The sequence below is a fragment of the Mirounga leonina genome, unplaced genomic scaffold, assembly GCF_011800145.1.
Source record: "Mirounga leonina isolate KUSES-001 unplaced genomic scaffold, KU_Mleo_1.0 Mir_173, whole genome shotgun sequence".
In the NCBI taxonomy this organism is placed as follows: domain Eukaryota; kingdom Metazoa; phylum Chordata; class Mammalia; order Carnivora; family Phocidae; genus Mirounga; species Mirounga leonina.
Window position 1 is genome coordinate 10,714,922 of NW_023270447.1, and position 16,708 is coordinate 10,731,629.

Here is a 16,708-nt window from a genome sequence, read left to right on the forward strand (position 1 = left end):
ACATTTCACTTGATTACAAGTCTGACCGAGGATTTTAATCATCCCGGAGCCACACTGAAAACAATTCTCCCTGAAATCCTCTCTCAGCTGGTAGTCACTAACTTTGGGCATGTTAGCTTCTGCATCCACTGACAGTGGTAAGTGTTTTTCAAAAACATTTTTTCCCCATTCTTCACATAGAAAGAGGTTGCTGATGATGACTTCACTGTGTCTGAATTTACTGGAATGTATAACTGAATTTGGAATTGAATTTAAAAGTCTCTTGTGGGGTTTCATAGTCATGCGTGTAATTGTTTTCCTCTGAAATACTGATTTCCCTCAAAGTTAAGTATTTTTTTGTTTGTTTGTTTTTGGGTTTGTTTGGGTTTCTTTTTTCCTTTCTTTCTTTTGCCTTCGGAAAGCAGACTCTCCGGGGTATGTCCTTGCCAAACTGTGTGCTTTTCTGTTATCTAATCAAGGTAGAGAACACAATTCTGTGTTGGAGGTAGAAATATATATATATCATTATTGACTTGTTTTCCTCGAAGGGAAATTGGTCACTGTTATAGGAAAGCTGATGGCTGAATGAAGTTCAGTGGCAAACTGAGGAACCCAATGAGCATATGAATGGTTATGTATGTTTTAAAAAATACACATTTACATGTACATACTTGGGATTTTAAAAAATGTTTTATTATGTGATAAACACTTCAAACTTGCTAGAATCTGAGACAATAAATTGTAGGTTGACTGTGATGTTCCCAGGGGTTTGGATTATCAGCATATGTATCCCAAGTTTTCTTGATGGCAAAAAGACCTTGCAGTCCATTTCTGTGGAAACTGTGCATGCTTTGCTTAAAAATAGAGACCATTTCCTACTAATTTTCTGCATTGGCAATTAATTATATATCCATCCTAACATTTTAAACATTTTTGTCCTCTGTAATAGAGTTATTCTGCCGCCCCCTCTCTGTCTCTGTCTCTCTCCCACACTGCATACTTTTAAGGAAATCAATACTTTAGAGAAGATTAATAATGAAAAGCAAGGGCGCCTGGGTGGCTCAGACGGTTAAGCGTCTGCCTTCGGCTCAGGTCATGATCCCAGGGTCCTGGGATCGAGTCCTGCATCGGGCTCCCTGCTCCTTGGGAGCCTGCTTCTCCCTCTGCTTCTCTCTCTCTCTCTGTCTCTCATGAATAAATAAATAAATCTTTAAAAAAAAATAATGAAAAGCAATATTCTCTACCCCATTTCTCTCTATCACTCTAGAAGTAAGCATTTTAACCATTTCAGGATTTAGTCTTCGGTAGTTATCTCTATAGTTCCTGTTTTGTTTTGTATTTTTTCAAAGGTGGTTATTATTCTTATCAACTTTAGGCATTATCTATGGAACTTCATTGTGAAAGATGATGCTTAAGTTCACTTACACCTCCATAGAGTTATATCCTTATTTTTAGTTTCTCCCTTGATTTCCTTTATAACTTGAAACAAATGCTTCAATATCTAGTTCTCATTCCATAAAATACAGTGTCTATGACTCCCCACTTTGAAGATGTGGCTACTAGTGTTCTTTCCTTCTACTTCCCCATGTCCTTCTTCCACATTCTATTAAAGTATTTATATTTTCGGGGCGCCTGGGTGGCTCAGTCATTAAGTGTCTGCCTTCGGCTCAGCTCATGATCCCGGGGTCCTGGGATCGAGCCCCGCATCGGGCTCCCTGCTCGGCGGGAAGCCTGCTTCTCCCTCTCCCACTCCCACTGCTTGTGTTCCCTCTCTCGCTGTGTGTCTCTCTCTGTCAAATAAATAAAATCTTTAAAAAAATAATTTATATTTTCAAGATGTATTATACTTATTACATTCTGTTCTTTAGCCATAAATAAGTTGTTCTTGCTTTTTTATAGGTTGATTTATTTAAAAAGTTGATTTCCATCACTCAAAAAGAAACTCTGCACTTTAGCAGTCACTCCCTCTTTCCCCCTCTGGAAAGCCCCTGGATATCACTTATCTACCGTTTTTTCTCTATGGATCTACCTATTTGGGACATTTCATATAAATGGGATCATACGTGGTCTTTTGTGTCTGGCTTCATTCACTTAGCACACTTCATTCAAAGTTTATCCATGATATAGCATGTATCAGTACTTACTCCTTTTTATGGCTGAATAATAGTCCATTGTATGGACATACCACATTTTGTTTATCCATTTGTCAGTTGACAGCCAGTTGTTTCCACTTTTTGGCTATTGTGAATAATGCTACTTCAACATTCAGGTAGAAATTTTTGTGTGAACATATGTTTTTATTTCTCTTGGGTATAAATCTAGTTCTAGGTATAGACCCAATAGAGGCAATACCACTTGAGCACCATGAAGATGAGGAGAAGAATTTTGGAAATAATATTGCTCATAATAGCAAAACTCTGGTACCCAAATACCCATATTCATTGGGACAGAAAAATTAAATTATGCCATAGTCATACATTTTGGAGATCATGGCATGTCAGTATATGAAATGTTTTACTTTATGGAGCTATATAATTTCCCACGATATGGATGTACTATAATTTACTGATCAAAAGTTATATTGTGGGATGCCTGAGTGGCTCAGTCATTTAAGTGTCTGCCTTCGGCTCAGGTCATGATTCCAGGGTCCTGAGATCGAGTCCCACATTGGGCTTCCTGCTTGGCCGGGAGCCTGCTTCTCCCTCTCCCTCTGCCTGCTGCTCCCCCTGCTTGTGCTCTCTCTCTCTGACAAATCTTTAAAAAAAAAAGTTATATTTTTTCCAGTCTTTTGCTTCTATGAGAAACATTGCAGTGAATAACTTTATAATATGTAATTTTAAGATTGAAAATATTTGCAACATAAATTCCTATGAGTATGAATGTACATTTATAAGACTGATGGACATTACCAAATTTCTCTCCATTGAGAAGAACAAATACTACCACCTTTAGTGTATGAGAGCACCTGTTTCCCTACACTGTTGCAAATTTCACTTCTTCTTTTCCAAACTTTATACCTTTCTATTTACTTCCTTTGCCTTGTAGCCATTCCAGTATAATGTTGAATAGTTGTGATTGTGGACATCTTTGACTTCCTGAATTTGGGAAGAAATAATTCAATTAATTGTGAGTCAAATTCTTTCACTATTACCAATACAATTTGATGAGAAATCAGTACAATTATTTGTAAGGCAAATAACATTCCATCAAATGGATCTACCATAATTTACATAACCATTCCCCTATTTGTACTGTCCTTTCCTTTTTGAGATTCAGGTCACAATCCTCAGTATTACACCTGCCCATTTACGATTTATTTTACAAGAGCAAATAATCCCAGTATACTGCCAGTTAACCAAATTCCAGCCTATACATATAGCATCTAGATTAAGTAGATAGCCCCAAATGCTGGTCTTAAATGTATATATCCATTATTTAATCATTTTCCTAAACTGGGCATGTAAACTAGTTGCAGTTTTTCATTATTGTTAATTACATAGTAGCAAAGGAAGTAGACTTGGCTTCACTTTCCACCTCTGTCACATACTAGACATGAGACCTTGAACAAATTGTCCATCTTTTTTAAGGCTCAATTTTTCATGTGTACATTACACACAATAAAAGCACCCATGGTAGGGCGCCTGGGTGGCTCAGTGGGTTAAGCGTCTGCCTTCGGCTCAGGTCATGATCCTGGGGTCCTGGGATCGAGCCCCACATCGGGCTCCCTGCTCAGCGGGGAGCCTGCTACTCCTCCCTCTGCCCTCTGTTCTCCCCCACTCATGCTCTCTCTCTCACTCTACTCTCTCTCTCTCTCAAATAAATAAATAAAATCTTTAAAGAAAAAAAACGCATCCATGGCATAGTATTTTTATGAGGATTATTAAGTGAGAGATGATATGTGAAGTGTATAAAAATAGTCTTGGCAACATGGAAAGTGTTCAATAAATATAAGCTATTATGATCATTTCTGGATTCAGTGACCATTCTGAAACAGGTTTTTTTCTCCGCTACAATTAGGTCCTTTTTGAGATGGCATCTGTGACTCAGCGATTCAGAATCTAATGAAGTTGGTGACTCTGTGACAATGTGGAGAGATCATGTCAGAAAACGCAGTTTGTCCTGGGGCTGTCAGTGCTGTGAAGGAAGTTTGGGAAGAAAGAATAAAGAAACACAATGAAGACCTGAAGCGAGAGAAGGAATTTCAACAGAAGTATGCTTTAACATGTTTGTTATTTTGAGTTAGTGAACATTCACCATATCATCATTATAGAAAAGAGCACTTGTTAAATGCCTTATTGTTGAACTTGATATTTTTATTTACTGAGAACTCAAACTCTAACTAAAGGACACACGCGATTTAATTACGTGTGGCTGTGTGGGGATGGCTGCAAAAAGTACAAGTGTCTGTCTGTGAAAATAGTAGTTACCTTCAGGCCCTCATAGGAGTCTGTTCAACATTCCTCAAAGTTTGATTAGCGTCTTTTAGTCCACTTTTCAGTGATTGCTCGTTCAGTATTATATCCTGTAGATACTAAAGCGACATCTGGCAATAGAAGGTACTAGAGATTCTCACCTACTTGAACAGCTGTGAGTTTCAGCCAGGGTCCCTGTGGGTCGCCTGATTCCTTGATTTGGGCTATAATACTTAAATAGTTTGGCTCTCATTTCCTCTGCCTTCTTGATATCTCCCTATTTTCCTGATTGGATGTCTCCAAAGCATTCTATTAATCTTGCAAGAAGAGCCACTTTCCTTATGGATCCCTGTGATTCTCATTCACCAGGTCTCTTTCTAAATATTAAATTGTCTTTTTGTCTTGCAACATATATAAATATCGGACCATTTTTTTTTTTTTACAGATTTTATTTATTTATTTATTTGAGAGAGAGAGAGAGAGAAACAGCATGAGAGGGGAGAGGGTCAGAGGGAGAAGCAGGCTCCCTGCAGAGCAGGGAGCCCGATGCGGGACTCGATCCCGGGACTCCAGGATCATGACCTGAGCCGAAGGCAGTCGCCCAACCAACTGAGCCACCCAGGCGCCCTAAATATCGGACCATTAATAATGTTATATGTCAATTATATCTCAATGGAAAAAATGCTCCTGTGTCAGTTAACAAGTACCATAAAATTCAACTAAGAATGGCTTAAGGACCAGGGAAGTCCTGAAGCAAGGCAATCCCAAAGCCTGAACAGCTTTAAAGACTCGGTTTCTTTTTATCACCTTCTACTGCTAATCTCAGTGTGTCAGTTTGGTCCTCAGGTTCCCTCTGTGAGTGTCACAGGATGGCTGGTCCACTTCCAGGCATCACAGCTAGGCATCATTATGTTATCAGAAGAGTGGAAATGATTTCTGTTTCTTCAGGAATGAGGAAGCCTTTCTGGGCGCTTTAGGAAACCTCTCCCTCAGCTCTCATTGGCCAGAACTGGGTCATTTGGACTCCCTTAATCCAGTCCCCTTCTAGGGGAATGAGACTGCATGATTCGTTTAAACAAATTAAGATTTACACCTGCGTTACTTGGGGGAAGTACAAATGCTTGAGAATAACAGCTATTCTCCCAGTAAAGAAGAGGGGGAAAGGTTCTTAATCAGCAATTATTTTGTGTCTGCTCTCTGTAAAAACAAAAATCTGGATGGGGAGGGACCATTCTTTCCAACCAAAGCCAATAAAAAGGATAATGATGCTGACAGTGAAGAGGGTAGCAGCCATTTATTGTGCACTTACTGTTTACTAGGCACTCTGCTAAGTGCTTTATTTGTACTATCTCATTTAATCCTCTCAACACACTGAAACAGTGTCTTGATGAGGATTATTTTGCATTATGAGAGAAGGAAAACCAAAATAATGTTTTCTTTTTTAAAAATTTTTAAAAAGATTTATTTATTTGAGAGAGAGTGGGGAGGGGGGTGAGGGACAGAGGAAGAGGGAGGAAGAGAATCCCAAGCAGACTCCTCGCTGAGCAGGGAGCCGGATGCAGGGGTTGATCTCACAACTCTAAGGTCATGGCCTGAGCTGAAATTAAGAGTCAGATGCATAACTGACTGAGCAACCCCAGTGTCCCCAAAATAATATTTTCTAAACAAGATATGTTAACTTTTTTGGATATTTGATCTGGGGCTGGAATAGCACTCCACCGAGTCAAATACTCAGGCTTTTATCTTGTTGCTCAACTGTGCATGGCTTCCATTCCTAAAGTCACTTAATGGCCCCAAATGATACAGCAACTGCAGCCAACATATTTGATCCCAGCTAGTAGGAAGTTGCACCCACTCCTACTTCTGCTAACATCCCAGTTATATGAATCATATCTAACTCCAAGGGAGGATGACTAAATGAAGTCTTCAGCCCAGTTAAATTTAGAGGCTCTATTATTGAGGAAGAAGAGGAGTATCAGTCTCTGCCACACATGAGTGTTCATTTTCTCCCTTTTAAAGATGGAAAACCTGAGGGATAGGCCTAAGTAACTTGTCAAAGATCACACTGCTAATAAATATGGAACTGGCATTCATACCTACGCAGTCTGATTCAGGAGGCATAATATTCACCTTAGGTCTTTCCCTAGATTGGTCCTTTATATATAAAGCTACTCTTATGAAATCTCTTATGTTTGTATTCTATAGTTATGATAAACTTGACTTCAGAGTACTCTTAATAAATCCTATCCCTTTTTAAACAGTGGGCAGGGCAGGAATCCTGACTTGCTTCTAAACTCCTGAACTTCACCTATTACACATGTTTAGTTAAGAACCATTTAATTGGGGCACCTGGGTGGCTCAGTCAGTTGGGCATCCGACTCTTGATTTTGGCGCAGGTCATGATCTTAGAGTTATGGGATCTAGTGCCTCATCGACTCTGCTTGAGATTCTCCCTCTCCCTCTGCCCTCCCCTGCCCCTCATGCATGCGCTCTCTCTCTCAAATAAATAAATAAATAAATAAATTAATTAATTAATAAAATCTTTAAAAAGAAAAGAATAATTTCAGCAGCTTCACGTTCTCTCTCTACAAAATAGGCAAGGGATAGAAAAGGTTAAGGATGTAAACTAATGCTGCTTTTCTTGGCTAAATGTGGCTAAAGATTTATTTCAAAAAGCCTAAAGTTTAAACAGAAATTGACCCCATTGTCTTTTGATGCCAAGCTGTCTTGAAGAAATCAAACACTTGGGTAAGAGTTGGTGTGGCAAAATCTGGGAAAGCCTTTAGACTATAATAAGAGGGTTTCATAGGAGGTAGAAAATTTCTATTTAAAATTGAAAGAACATCAAGCTTAGACTAAATAATGGATGAATTACAGAACACTAGAGCTGGAAGAGACCTTAGACATTATTTAATCCAAACCCCATTGTAATGGCAAGGCCCACAGAGGTGGTATGAATTGCCCATGGTCACCAAGTTAAGTGATGCATTCGGACTTAGATCATAGAAATTTAGATCCAGAAAGAATTTAAGAATCATTATAGGAGATGGAAAGATACTAGTTGAGTAATAGTTAGCCTCACTGTAAACTCATTAAGGACAGAGCTTTTTGCATGCACAATGTGCAGCATAGCATTTGGCATATAATGGTTGCTTGATGAATTCTTTAAGTAAAAGTTTAGGGAATAAGACATCTAATTGCACTTGTCATTAAATCTTGTTCTGAAATACATAGATCTTTTTGGCAAGTGACTATTCAAATTAATTAAACCTATGTTCTTTGATAACTGCTTATATTTCTTTATTATGTATCATTCTAAGAGGCTAAGATTTCAATTCTAAACTTATTCTTTCTCATTTCTCATACATTAAAAATTTTCTAGTGTAGAAATAAAAAAAACTTCTGCAACCTTATACTAGTCATTTTCATAGCTTGATATTATTCTTATGTATGTTTTCAATGAACCAAAAATCAATAGGAATGTGTTTCAGAATGACAAAGGTTTTATGCATTTTTATATCTGAATAAAATTGGAATATAATCATAACTTAACTCTGAAGTTGAACTGTATTATTTGCAAGTCATTATAAAGTTATTAACTATCTATGGATTAGATGTCTAATAAATGCAAGTTGAAAGGACAGTGAGATACCACTTCACGCTCACTAGGATGGCTATGATTCGAACCATGGACAATAACAAAAGTAGACAAGGATATGGAGAAATCAGAAGCCTCATGTGCTGCTGGAGGGAAGGTAAAATGGTACAAGCAATTTGGACACAGTTTAGTAGTTCCTAAAAAAAAAAAAAAGTTAAAAATAGAGTTATAATAGGATGCAGCAATTCTTCTCCTAGGACTATACCCAAAATAAAGGAAAACATATGTCTGCATAAAAACTTGTTTACAAATGTTCATAGTAGCATTATTCATAATAGCCAATAAGTGGGATTAACCCAAATGTCCATCAGCTGATGAACAGATAAACAAAATGTGGTATATTCATGCAATGGAAGATGATTCTTCTATAAAAAGGAATATAATACTGAAACATGTTACAGCGTGGGTGAACTCTGAATAAACTTACACTACATGGAAAGACCACATACTGTATAAATATGAAATGAAATATGAAATGTCCAGAATAGGCAAATTCATAGAGATAGAAAGATCAGTGGTTACCAGGGGCTGGGAAAGGGAGGAATGAGTGTGGCTTTTATTTTATTTTTTAAAGTTTTTAATTTAATTCCAGTTAGTTAACATACAGTGTTGTATTAGTTTATGGTGTACAATATGGTGATTCATCAGTTCCTTACAACACGCAGTGCTCATCACAAGCGCACTCCTTAATCCCCATCATCTATTTAACCCATCTCCCACCCATCTCCCCTCTGGTAACCATCGGTTTGTTCTCTGTGGTTAAGAGTCTGTTTCTTGGTTTGCCTCTTTCTCTCTCTCCCCATCCCTTTGCACATTTGTTTCTTAAATTCCACATATGAGTGAAATCATATGCTATTTGTCTTTCTCTGACTTATTTCGCTTAGCATAATATTCTCTAGCTCCATCCACATTGCTGCAAATGGCATGATTTCATTCTTTTTTATGGCTAATATCCCATATGTGTGTATATGTATATACACACACATATGTTTATGCATATACATATATATACATCTGTATATATACATACATGTATATGTGTGTATGTATATGTATTACCACATCCTCTTTATCCATTCATCAGTTGATGGACACTTGGGCTGTTTCCAAAATTTGGCTGTTGTAGATAATGCTGCCCTTTGAACTGGTATTTTGTATTTCTTGGGTAAATACTTAGTAGAGCAATTGCTGGATTGTAGGGTAGCTCTATTTTTAACTTTTTGAGGAAACTCCATACTGTTTTCTAGAGTGGCTGCACCAGTTTGCACTGGGTTGGGAGTTTTTTTGAATGATGAAAATGTTTTGGATCTGATAGTGGTGATAGTTGAGCCAACTCTGTGAAAATATCCAAAACCATTGAATTGTATACTCTAAAAGGATTAATTTTATGCTATGTGAATTATGTATAACTCAATAAAGCTATTAGTTAAATCTATGGAGTTATGACACTTTTCAAAACTTAAATATAGGGCTTTATGATTCAAATCATATTTATAATTCTTACAAAACAACTTCTTTTCTGATTTCTAGATACTATCGATCAAATGGTTTTTTTTTTTTAAGATTTTTATTTTATTTATTTGACAGAAAGAGAGAATGCGAGAGAGGGAACACAAGCAGGGGGAGTGGGAGAGGGAGAAACAGGCTTCCCACCAAGCAGGGAGCCCGATGTGGGGTTCGATCCCCTGAGCTGAAGGCAGACGCTTAACGACTGAGCCACCCGGGTGCCCCGATCAAATGGTTGTTTTTGACGGATCACTTTTTATATAAAAGTGAATGCTACCTATGTATGTTGTTACTGGCGACCTAAAATGTCTGCTCTCTTAGGCTAGTGCAGATCTGGGAAGAACGAGTACGCTTAAGCAAGCTAAAAGAAAAGGTCATCAGGGAAAATGGAAGAGTCATTTTGAAGATAGAGAAAGAGGAATGGAAGGTAAGCTTCATAGAAGTAATATTTGATTTTCTGTATTTTACGTTTTGTGGGAGAGTTGAGAAAATGATTCTGAGACTGTGTGATTAAGTCCAGAATAGTTAGAAATTCTAATGTTAATAATACACCAAATGAATTTGGGCAACATGAACAACTGAAAAGAAATATAACTTACATTTTTTTGGTAAAAACTCAGTTTTCTTCAACTCTGCCTAAACATAAGTCATTTGCATTTTTTCTCCTACTAATCCGACTAGTAAGCAACTTCTCATTTCCATAAAAAAGATGACCATCTGCCTAACAAAAATCATATAGCTTTTCCAAAACAAATGCCCAGCTAAAAGTCCACAAAATGGAATAGGATACTCATTTTTTTCGAGGGCTACTACCTGATTCATACTCCCTCTCATAAATACACACACACACACACACACACAGAGTTTGCTTAATTACATTAGGCATGCTCTAATTTTTATAAAGGTATCTATACCTTGGGTCAGTGTTTGTTTTCATACATGTAGGTATAGTTAGCTAGCAGGTTATTTTCTCTTTGGGCTATTTTAGGTTGAAAGGGAAAAGGTGTAAAGTTCAGAAAGGTTGAAACTCTTAAAATCTTTATAAAAAAATCTGTAAAAAACTTACAAAATATTTCAAAGAGAAATTTGAATTATTCACTAAAATGATTTTTTGTTTCTCTAACCACCACATTCTCATTTTCAACTATATATGTTCTCTAAAAAAGCCTAATACAACAATATATTTAGGACATTGTTATATGGGTGTGCACTATTGACCAAAATACATTATCTTTGTTTATTCTGATTGGGGTTTGAAGGTTTAGTACCTGTACCCCCAAAGTAAAGTTCTTAAAACTCAGAAGTAACACAAAGCACTTGGAAATATAACCCATTAAGGAAAAAATATTCCAAAGTTCTTTTACAAATCAAGTAATATTGCTACAATTATACTTCAGTATGACATGATACTAAAATAATTTAAGTAATATATTAATTCTGTCATTTCTTTTACTTGAGTTTAGACCCTCCCTTCTTCTCTACTGAAATTGAATCAGCTACAGGAATGGCAACTTCATAGAACTGGTTTATTGAAAATTCCTGAATTCATTGGAAGATTCCAGAACCTCATTGTATTAGATTTATCTCGAAACACAATTTCAGAGATACCTCGAGGAATTGGTAAGGAAGATTGCTTTTATTCCCGGGTTTTTTACTGAGAATTTTTTTGATACATGGAATAATGTAGCCCCGAGTCTTGAGAAAATTGTAGACATCTAAATTGAAGCTTCCAGAGGACCCAAGTTTCTGGAATTTACAGAAGTGATTCAAGATAAGATTTCAAGGCAAGGAAAGTCCCTTGGGAAACATTGTATAGATTCTGGAAACAATGTGTCTTGTTCAGTTAATCCTCCTAGAAGAGAACAGGTTGAAGGCAAGAAAGAAAGATTCCTTGGATGAGAAAAAAAATCCCTAAATGGAAAATTGGCCATGATATAGGAGATAAAACAAGATGAAAAAAAAAAAACACATTTTTTGCTTATAGCACTGATAAACCTCCTATCTTTAGAAGGGATAGGACATACACTGGGAAAAGGGAAGAACCTGGGAAGTTTGATTTGCCAGTACGAAACTGGCAAGTAAGTTATGCTGTAATAAATAACTGAAAACATTATTTTATATCCATCTGCTCTCTATCGTGTATTATTTTTTTGTAGGACTTCTCACTAAACTTAAAGAGCTGATTCTTAGTTACAACAAAATCAAGACTGTCCCCAGGGAAATAAGTCATTGTGCCAGCTTGGAGAAACTAGAACTTGCTGTAAACAGAGACATCTGTGATCTTCCACAAGAGGTCAGAAAGACATAAATGTCTATGACTTATTGTCCACCTAATACTGGTTTACTTCTCAACTGTGTGATTGCCAAAAATAACACTAATGAAGAAATGCTATAGATTTTATTTCAGAAAATATTTAGTGATTATCATTTCCTATTATAACACATATTTTTAATTAGAGAAATATCTATTTAGCATAAAAGATGCAGTACTGACATCATTTGTGATCTCCTTGAAGGCCAGAGTAAGAGTCTTATTTATTTCTATCTCCAGAATTGAAGGCACAGCCTAAGTTGTAGTTGTAACTTAATAAATGCTTAGTGAATAAATGATTATCACAAAGCACAGACAATGTGGTGATGGAAAAATTCTTTTTTTTTACTAGTTGGTGTTTATAGAGTGATCAGTTTTTGAAATAGAGGTGAAGTGGTAAGAAATGAATTCTTCAGTTTCAGAAAAGTGTTTCTTTGCTAGTTTCTTAGGCTCTGCTGAGTAAAAGAAAGCAATGGGTTTGCAAAGTCTTCAAATTTTGATTTGGTATGATGACTTGTTATTAGTAAAACCAAGCTGATCATAGTGATAGAGACACTTTCAAACATCCTTCAAACGTATTTAATGATCTTACAATGAGCAAAGAAAATTTCCAAGGTATTGACTTTGCAAGATGAAAGTTAAGAAACATAATTAAAACTCAAAACAAAATAGACTATTCCTTTCTCCCATTCTCCACTATTTTTGGTGAGAATATCACTTTTTTTCCCACACCAGTAAATATGTCACCAATTGTTGCTCTTGCAAGTAAAACATAGTTTCTACATTTATATCTATCTCATCTTTGAATAGTTCAACTTAATGAAATGTATGTACTTATTTATGATGAAAATGATGATCATAGGGACAATTTCTTTATATCTACAAGAGGTCCAATAAATATTTTATTTTGAACTTTCTAATTCTTGTGATTTTCTTTCTGGGATTGGTTCCATCACTAAAAACGCTGTATGAATTCGGGCAGGTCTATTAGCCTGTGTTTTCCTTAACTTTTTCACATAAGAAACAGGTTTTGCTGAAACAAATATTGAACTGAAATCTTGACCCTGGGATTATTTCCAAGAATGGCTTCTTTTTTTTTTTTTTTTAAGATTTTATTTATTTATTTGAGAGAGAGAGAATGAGAGACAGAGAGCATGAGAGGGAGGAGGGTCAGAGGGAGAAGCAGACTCCCTGCCGAGCAGGGAGCCCGATGCGGGACTCGATCCCGGGACTCCAGGATCATGACCTGAGCAGAAGGCCGTCACTTAACCGACTGAGCCACCCAGGCGCCCCTCCAAGAATGGCTTCTAAATTAGCTGTGAAGCCCTGAACTCACCACTTTACATAAAGAGGTCTCAGTTTTCACATATGCAAAATAAAGACTGTTGTTATAATAATGTGAATATCTTTCAATATAAAATCAAAGGGTTCTAGTGCGACTCAGAAATCAGTAACAGGAAGAGACTTATGTCTCAGGCACACTACGCTGCACACTGTACACAAACATATTTATGCCAATTGAAAACGATCTTTCTATACTCCATTCTAAACCATATGAAAAATTTTGAAGTCTGATTTTGAAAAAGTACTTTATTCATGGCTTGAATTCTAAAGCTTGGACAAAGATTACCTACTAAATGGAAACCTGCTTTTTTGCATTACCCACAAAACACTGCATTTGTGGGTTTTTTTTTTTTTTTTTTTTGTGGTGTTAAAGATATGGAACGAATCTTAACATTCCCTGAGATAATAAAACAGAACTTGCCTAGATAAAATAGAAAGCTTTTTGGAAAAGTTAACTAAATTCTCACATTTTGAAACTTTCACTACAGTGTTATATGGAAAGAGTTTAGAAATTTTGTGGCTTTAGGTCCATGAAAACTTTGAGTGCACATCACCCATCATTTCTAGTTACATGGTATTTCTCAACCATTTTGTCTATAAAATAGAAATAAGATACTCATCTTGTAAAGTTGATGAATAAACTAGAGTTGTAAGCATCAACGTGAATACATTGAGTCACTGATATTAAGAGAAAAAAGCAAGTTAAGGGAAGTACAGTATCATAATCTTCAAATAAAAGTACTAAATTTTGTTTATGAAAACATATAATAGTAATTACAGAGAAATATTTAAAAACATGTATTTATGTATAGTAATGAAAACAAGAAAACATGCACAGGAATAATAAATACCAAATTCAGGAGAGGGGTTCCCTCTGGAAAGGAAGAAGGGAGGAACACATAGGAGGCAGTCATAGCAACATATATATATATATATATATATATATATATTTTTTTTTTTTTTTTTTTAAAGATTTATTTATTTGAGAGACAGAGTGAGTGGAGGAAGGGGCAGAGGGAGAGAATCCCAAGCAGACTCCCTGCTGAGTGCAGAGCCCGACGGCAGGGGTGGGGTGGGGTGGACATCTCACCACCCATGAGATCAGGACCTGAGCCAAAACCAAATCACTTAGCCGACTAAGCCACCCAGGTGCCCCTGAATACATTTTCTTTCTTAAGCTGAGCACACTGGTGTTGGGATATCATTCTTAATAAACTTTTATTGATGTTTTCATTGAGAAAATAGAAGTACCAAACAGTAAATGCTATGACTGAGATAGCATATGTAAAATATCAGGCACAAAAAAGAAGGTTCAATAAAGAGAAGTATTATTTTGAAGTTTGGGTTTTCCCATATAAATCTCAAATGCAGGATGAAAGGAAAATACAAGCAAACACAAGCAGGTTCTGTAAGTGCTGGAACTTGGGTATTTGGAAGATAAATTTTCTTTGAATAGATGAGCTTTCTATAAGTTTTTCATTTCTCTGGAGGTTATTTAGCTTTATTTTTATTTCAAAGTTTTGGGGACGATGACTAAAAAAAAGCCCAAGCATAATGTGAACATTCCTTGATGTGAAAAAGCGCTACTAATGTGAGTGTTCTAAGAGTTTACATTGTGGACATCCATTTTGAAAAAGCTTGCTTGCCTTTTCAGCTCAGCAATTTGTTAAAGCTTACGCACCTTGATTTGAGTATGAACAACTTTACTACAATCCCTCTGGCTGTGTTGAACATGCCTGCTCTTGAATGGCTCGACATGGGGAGCAACAGACTTGCACAACTTCCTGATACCATAGAAAGGTAAATATGTAATTTTCTGTGCATTAACAGATGTGTTGAAGTCATCCATCATAAATAACAAAGGAGACCCCAAGCATAATCAATCACAAGAGACCCATGAGGTACTAAATATGCTACTTTTTAACAATATTTTCATTTACTTAAGTATAAGGGCTTTGGGAGAGAAAAACTGGCTCTCTGACTTCAACATGCTGACACGAATATGCCACACAGTAACAACATTACTTTGTGCATGCCAGGCCCTCTGTGGGCTTTACAAATGGATGAAAACTAATGTAGAGATGTAAATTGCTCAAGATCACAGTGTTAAAAGTGTGAACCTAGGCAGCCTGGCCCACAGTCCATGCTGTTAACCCTTATGCATACTTGTCTTACCCAAATAGGCATATTCATAGTTTCTTATTTTTCTCCTAACACTCTAGTTCAGACTAGATAACATTTATAGCTGTTCTTTAAGAACTCCTATGAGAATAGTGAAGAATTCTAAAATATGGTTTCCTTTCTACTACCACATGCTGAGAAGTGTATTGTAGGGATTAACCCTCCAATGCAGTTTCCCTAATAATCAGGTAACGTGAAGTCGGTTAACTCAACTGGTACACTGGTTAAAGGAGATGTTATGAAAGATGACATTTGTTTCATTTTAGGTTAATAAGAACCAGGGTTTTCATATTATGTATGATTAATCACAGAAATCTCTTTTAATTCATCAGAATGCAGAGTCTACATACATTATGGCTGCAACGGAATAAAATAACATGCTTGCCAGAAATAATCAGCAATATGAAAAATCTGGGTACTCTTGTACTCAGCAACAATAAACTGCAAGATATTCCAGTGTGCATGGAAGAGATGACCAATCTGAGGTAAAAGTTGTAGACACAAAACTGACATGTTCCTTTCTGGCTGCAGAACAAGGTAATATAGAGAAATTGTTATTAATGGATTTGAGTTCTCATTCATATGAATGAATACATTTAAAAATTTTTCCAACTTTGCAATTCTATAATTTATAAGTAGGATTCATATAATACTGGCCAAAATTATTCAAGAAAGAATTCTTGAAACAAAAGCCATACTGGGATTATGGGCTTTCAGGAATGCCCTCAGTTGGTGACATTTTTATGAAAATCGTCTTTGGAACTGCTAACAAACCTCATCTACAAATAAAAACCAAAGGCATAAAAATAGTGCTTATTTTCCTTCTAAATGACTACAGTGGACACAGGCAATTATGTTACAGAAAGAATAAATACAACTTTTTACTAAGTTAATTACTCTCAGAACTCCCTCAAGTGTTCCTTCCAAAATTTAATTTCCTGACAGAGAATGTAAGAGAATTCACATCAAATCCCACAACTTCCATAACAAAATCATTCATTCACCTATTCAGCAACTGCTGAGTCCTGTACTCGATGAAGGTACAGTGATGTATAAGACACAAGTCTATAAAATATGCAGAAACTTCACCATATTAAATACATGCTAGGGACTAATAGTTGCTTCTATAAGCTTTGAAAATGAGTTGTCTAAAACTAGTGTTTTTTTCCTTCTGGAAGAGAAACTTAAAGGATTCTTAGGATTTACTACATTTCACCAAAATGTTATTGAAACCAGTTAAAAAAAAAAAGTAATTTAGTGTATTATCATTTGATCTTTCCTCAGAAAAATAAATGTACACTTCTATGGCATCTATAA

At 36.2% G+C, this 16,708-nt stretch overlaps 1 protein-coding gene across 2 annotated transcripts in view; it reads left to right on the top strand.

Annotated features, from left to right (window-relative positions):
* The window catches only part of LRRC39 (leucine rich repeat containing 39), a 20,532-nt gene continuing 3,824 nt past the window's right edge, over positions 1 to 16,708 (top strand). Inside the window, exons 1-7 of one of the 2 annotated variants that reach the window (XM_035017938.1) lie at positions 1 to 137; positions 3,997 to 4,189; positions 9,877 to 9,982; positions 11,019 to 11,175; positions 11,712 to 11,848; positions 14,865 to 15,010; positions 15,724 to 15,876. In XM_035017938.1, the coding sequence (XP_034873829.1) occupies positions 4,077 to 4,189; positions 9,877 to 9,982; positions 11,019 to 11,175; positions 11,712 to 11,848; positions 14,865 to 15,010; positions 15,724 to 15,876 (812 nt within the window). In that variant the 5' untranslated portion in view covers positions 1 to 137; positions 3,997 to 4,076. The remainder of the gene's footprint in view (positions 138 to 3,996; positions 4,190 to 9,876; positions 9,983 to 11,018; positions 11,176 to 11,711; positions 11,849 to 14,864; positions 15,011 to 15,723; positions 15,877 to 16,708) is intronic. The other variant, XM_035017939.1, reaches the window with a different exon arrangement.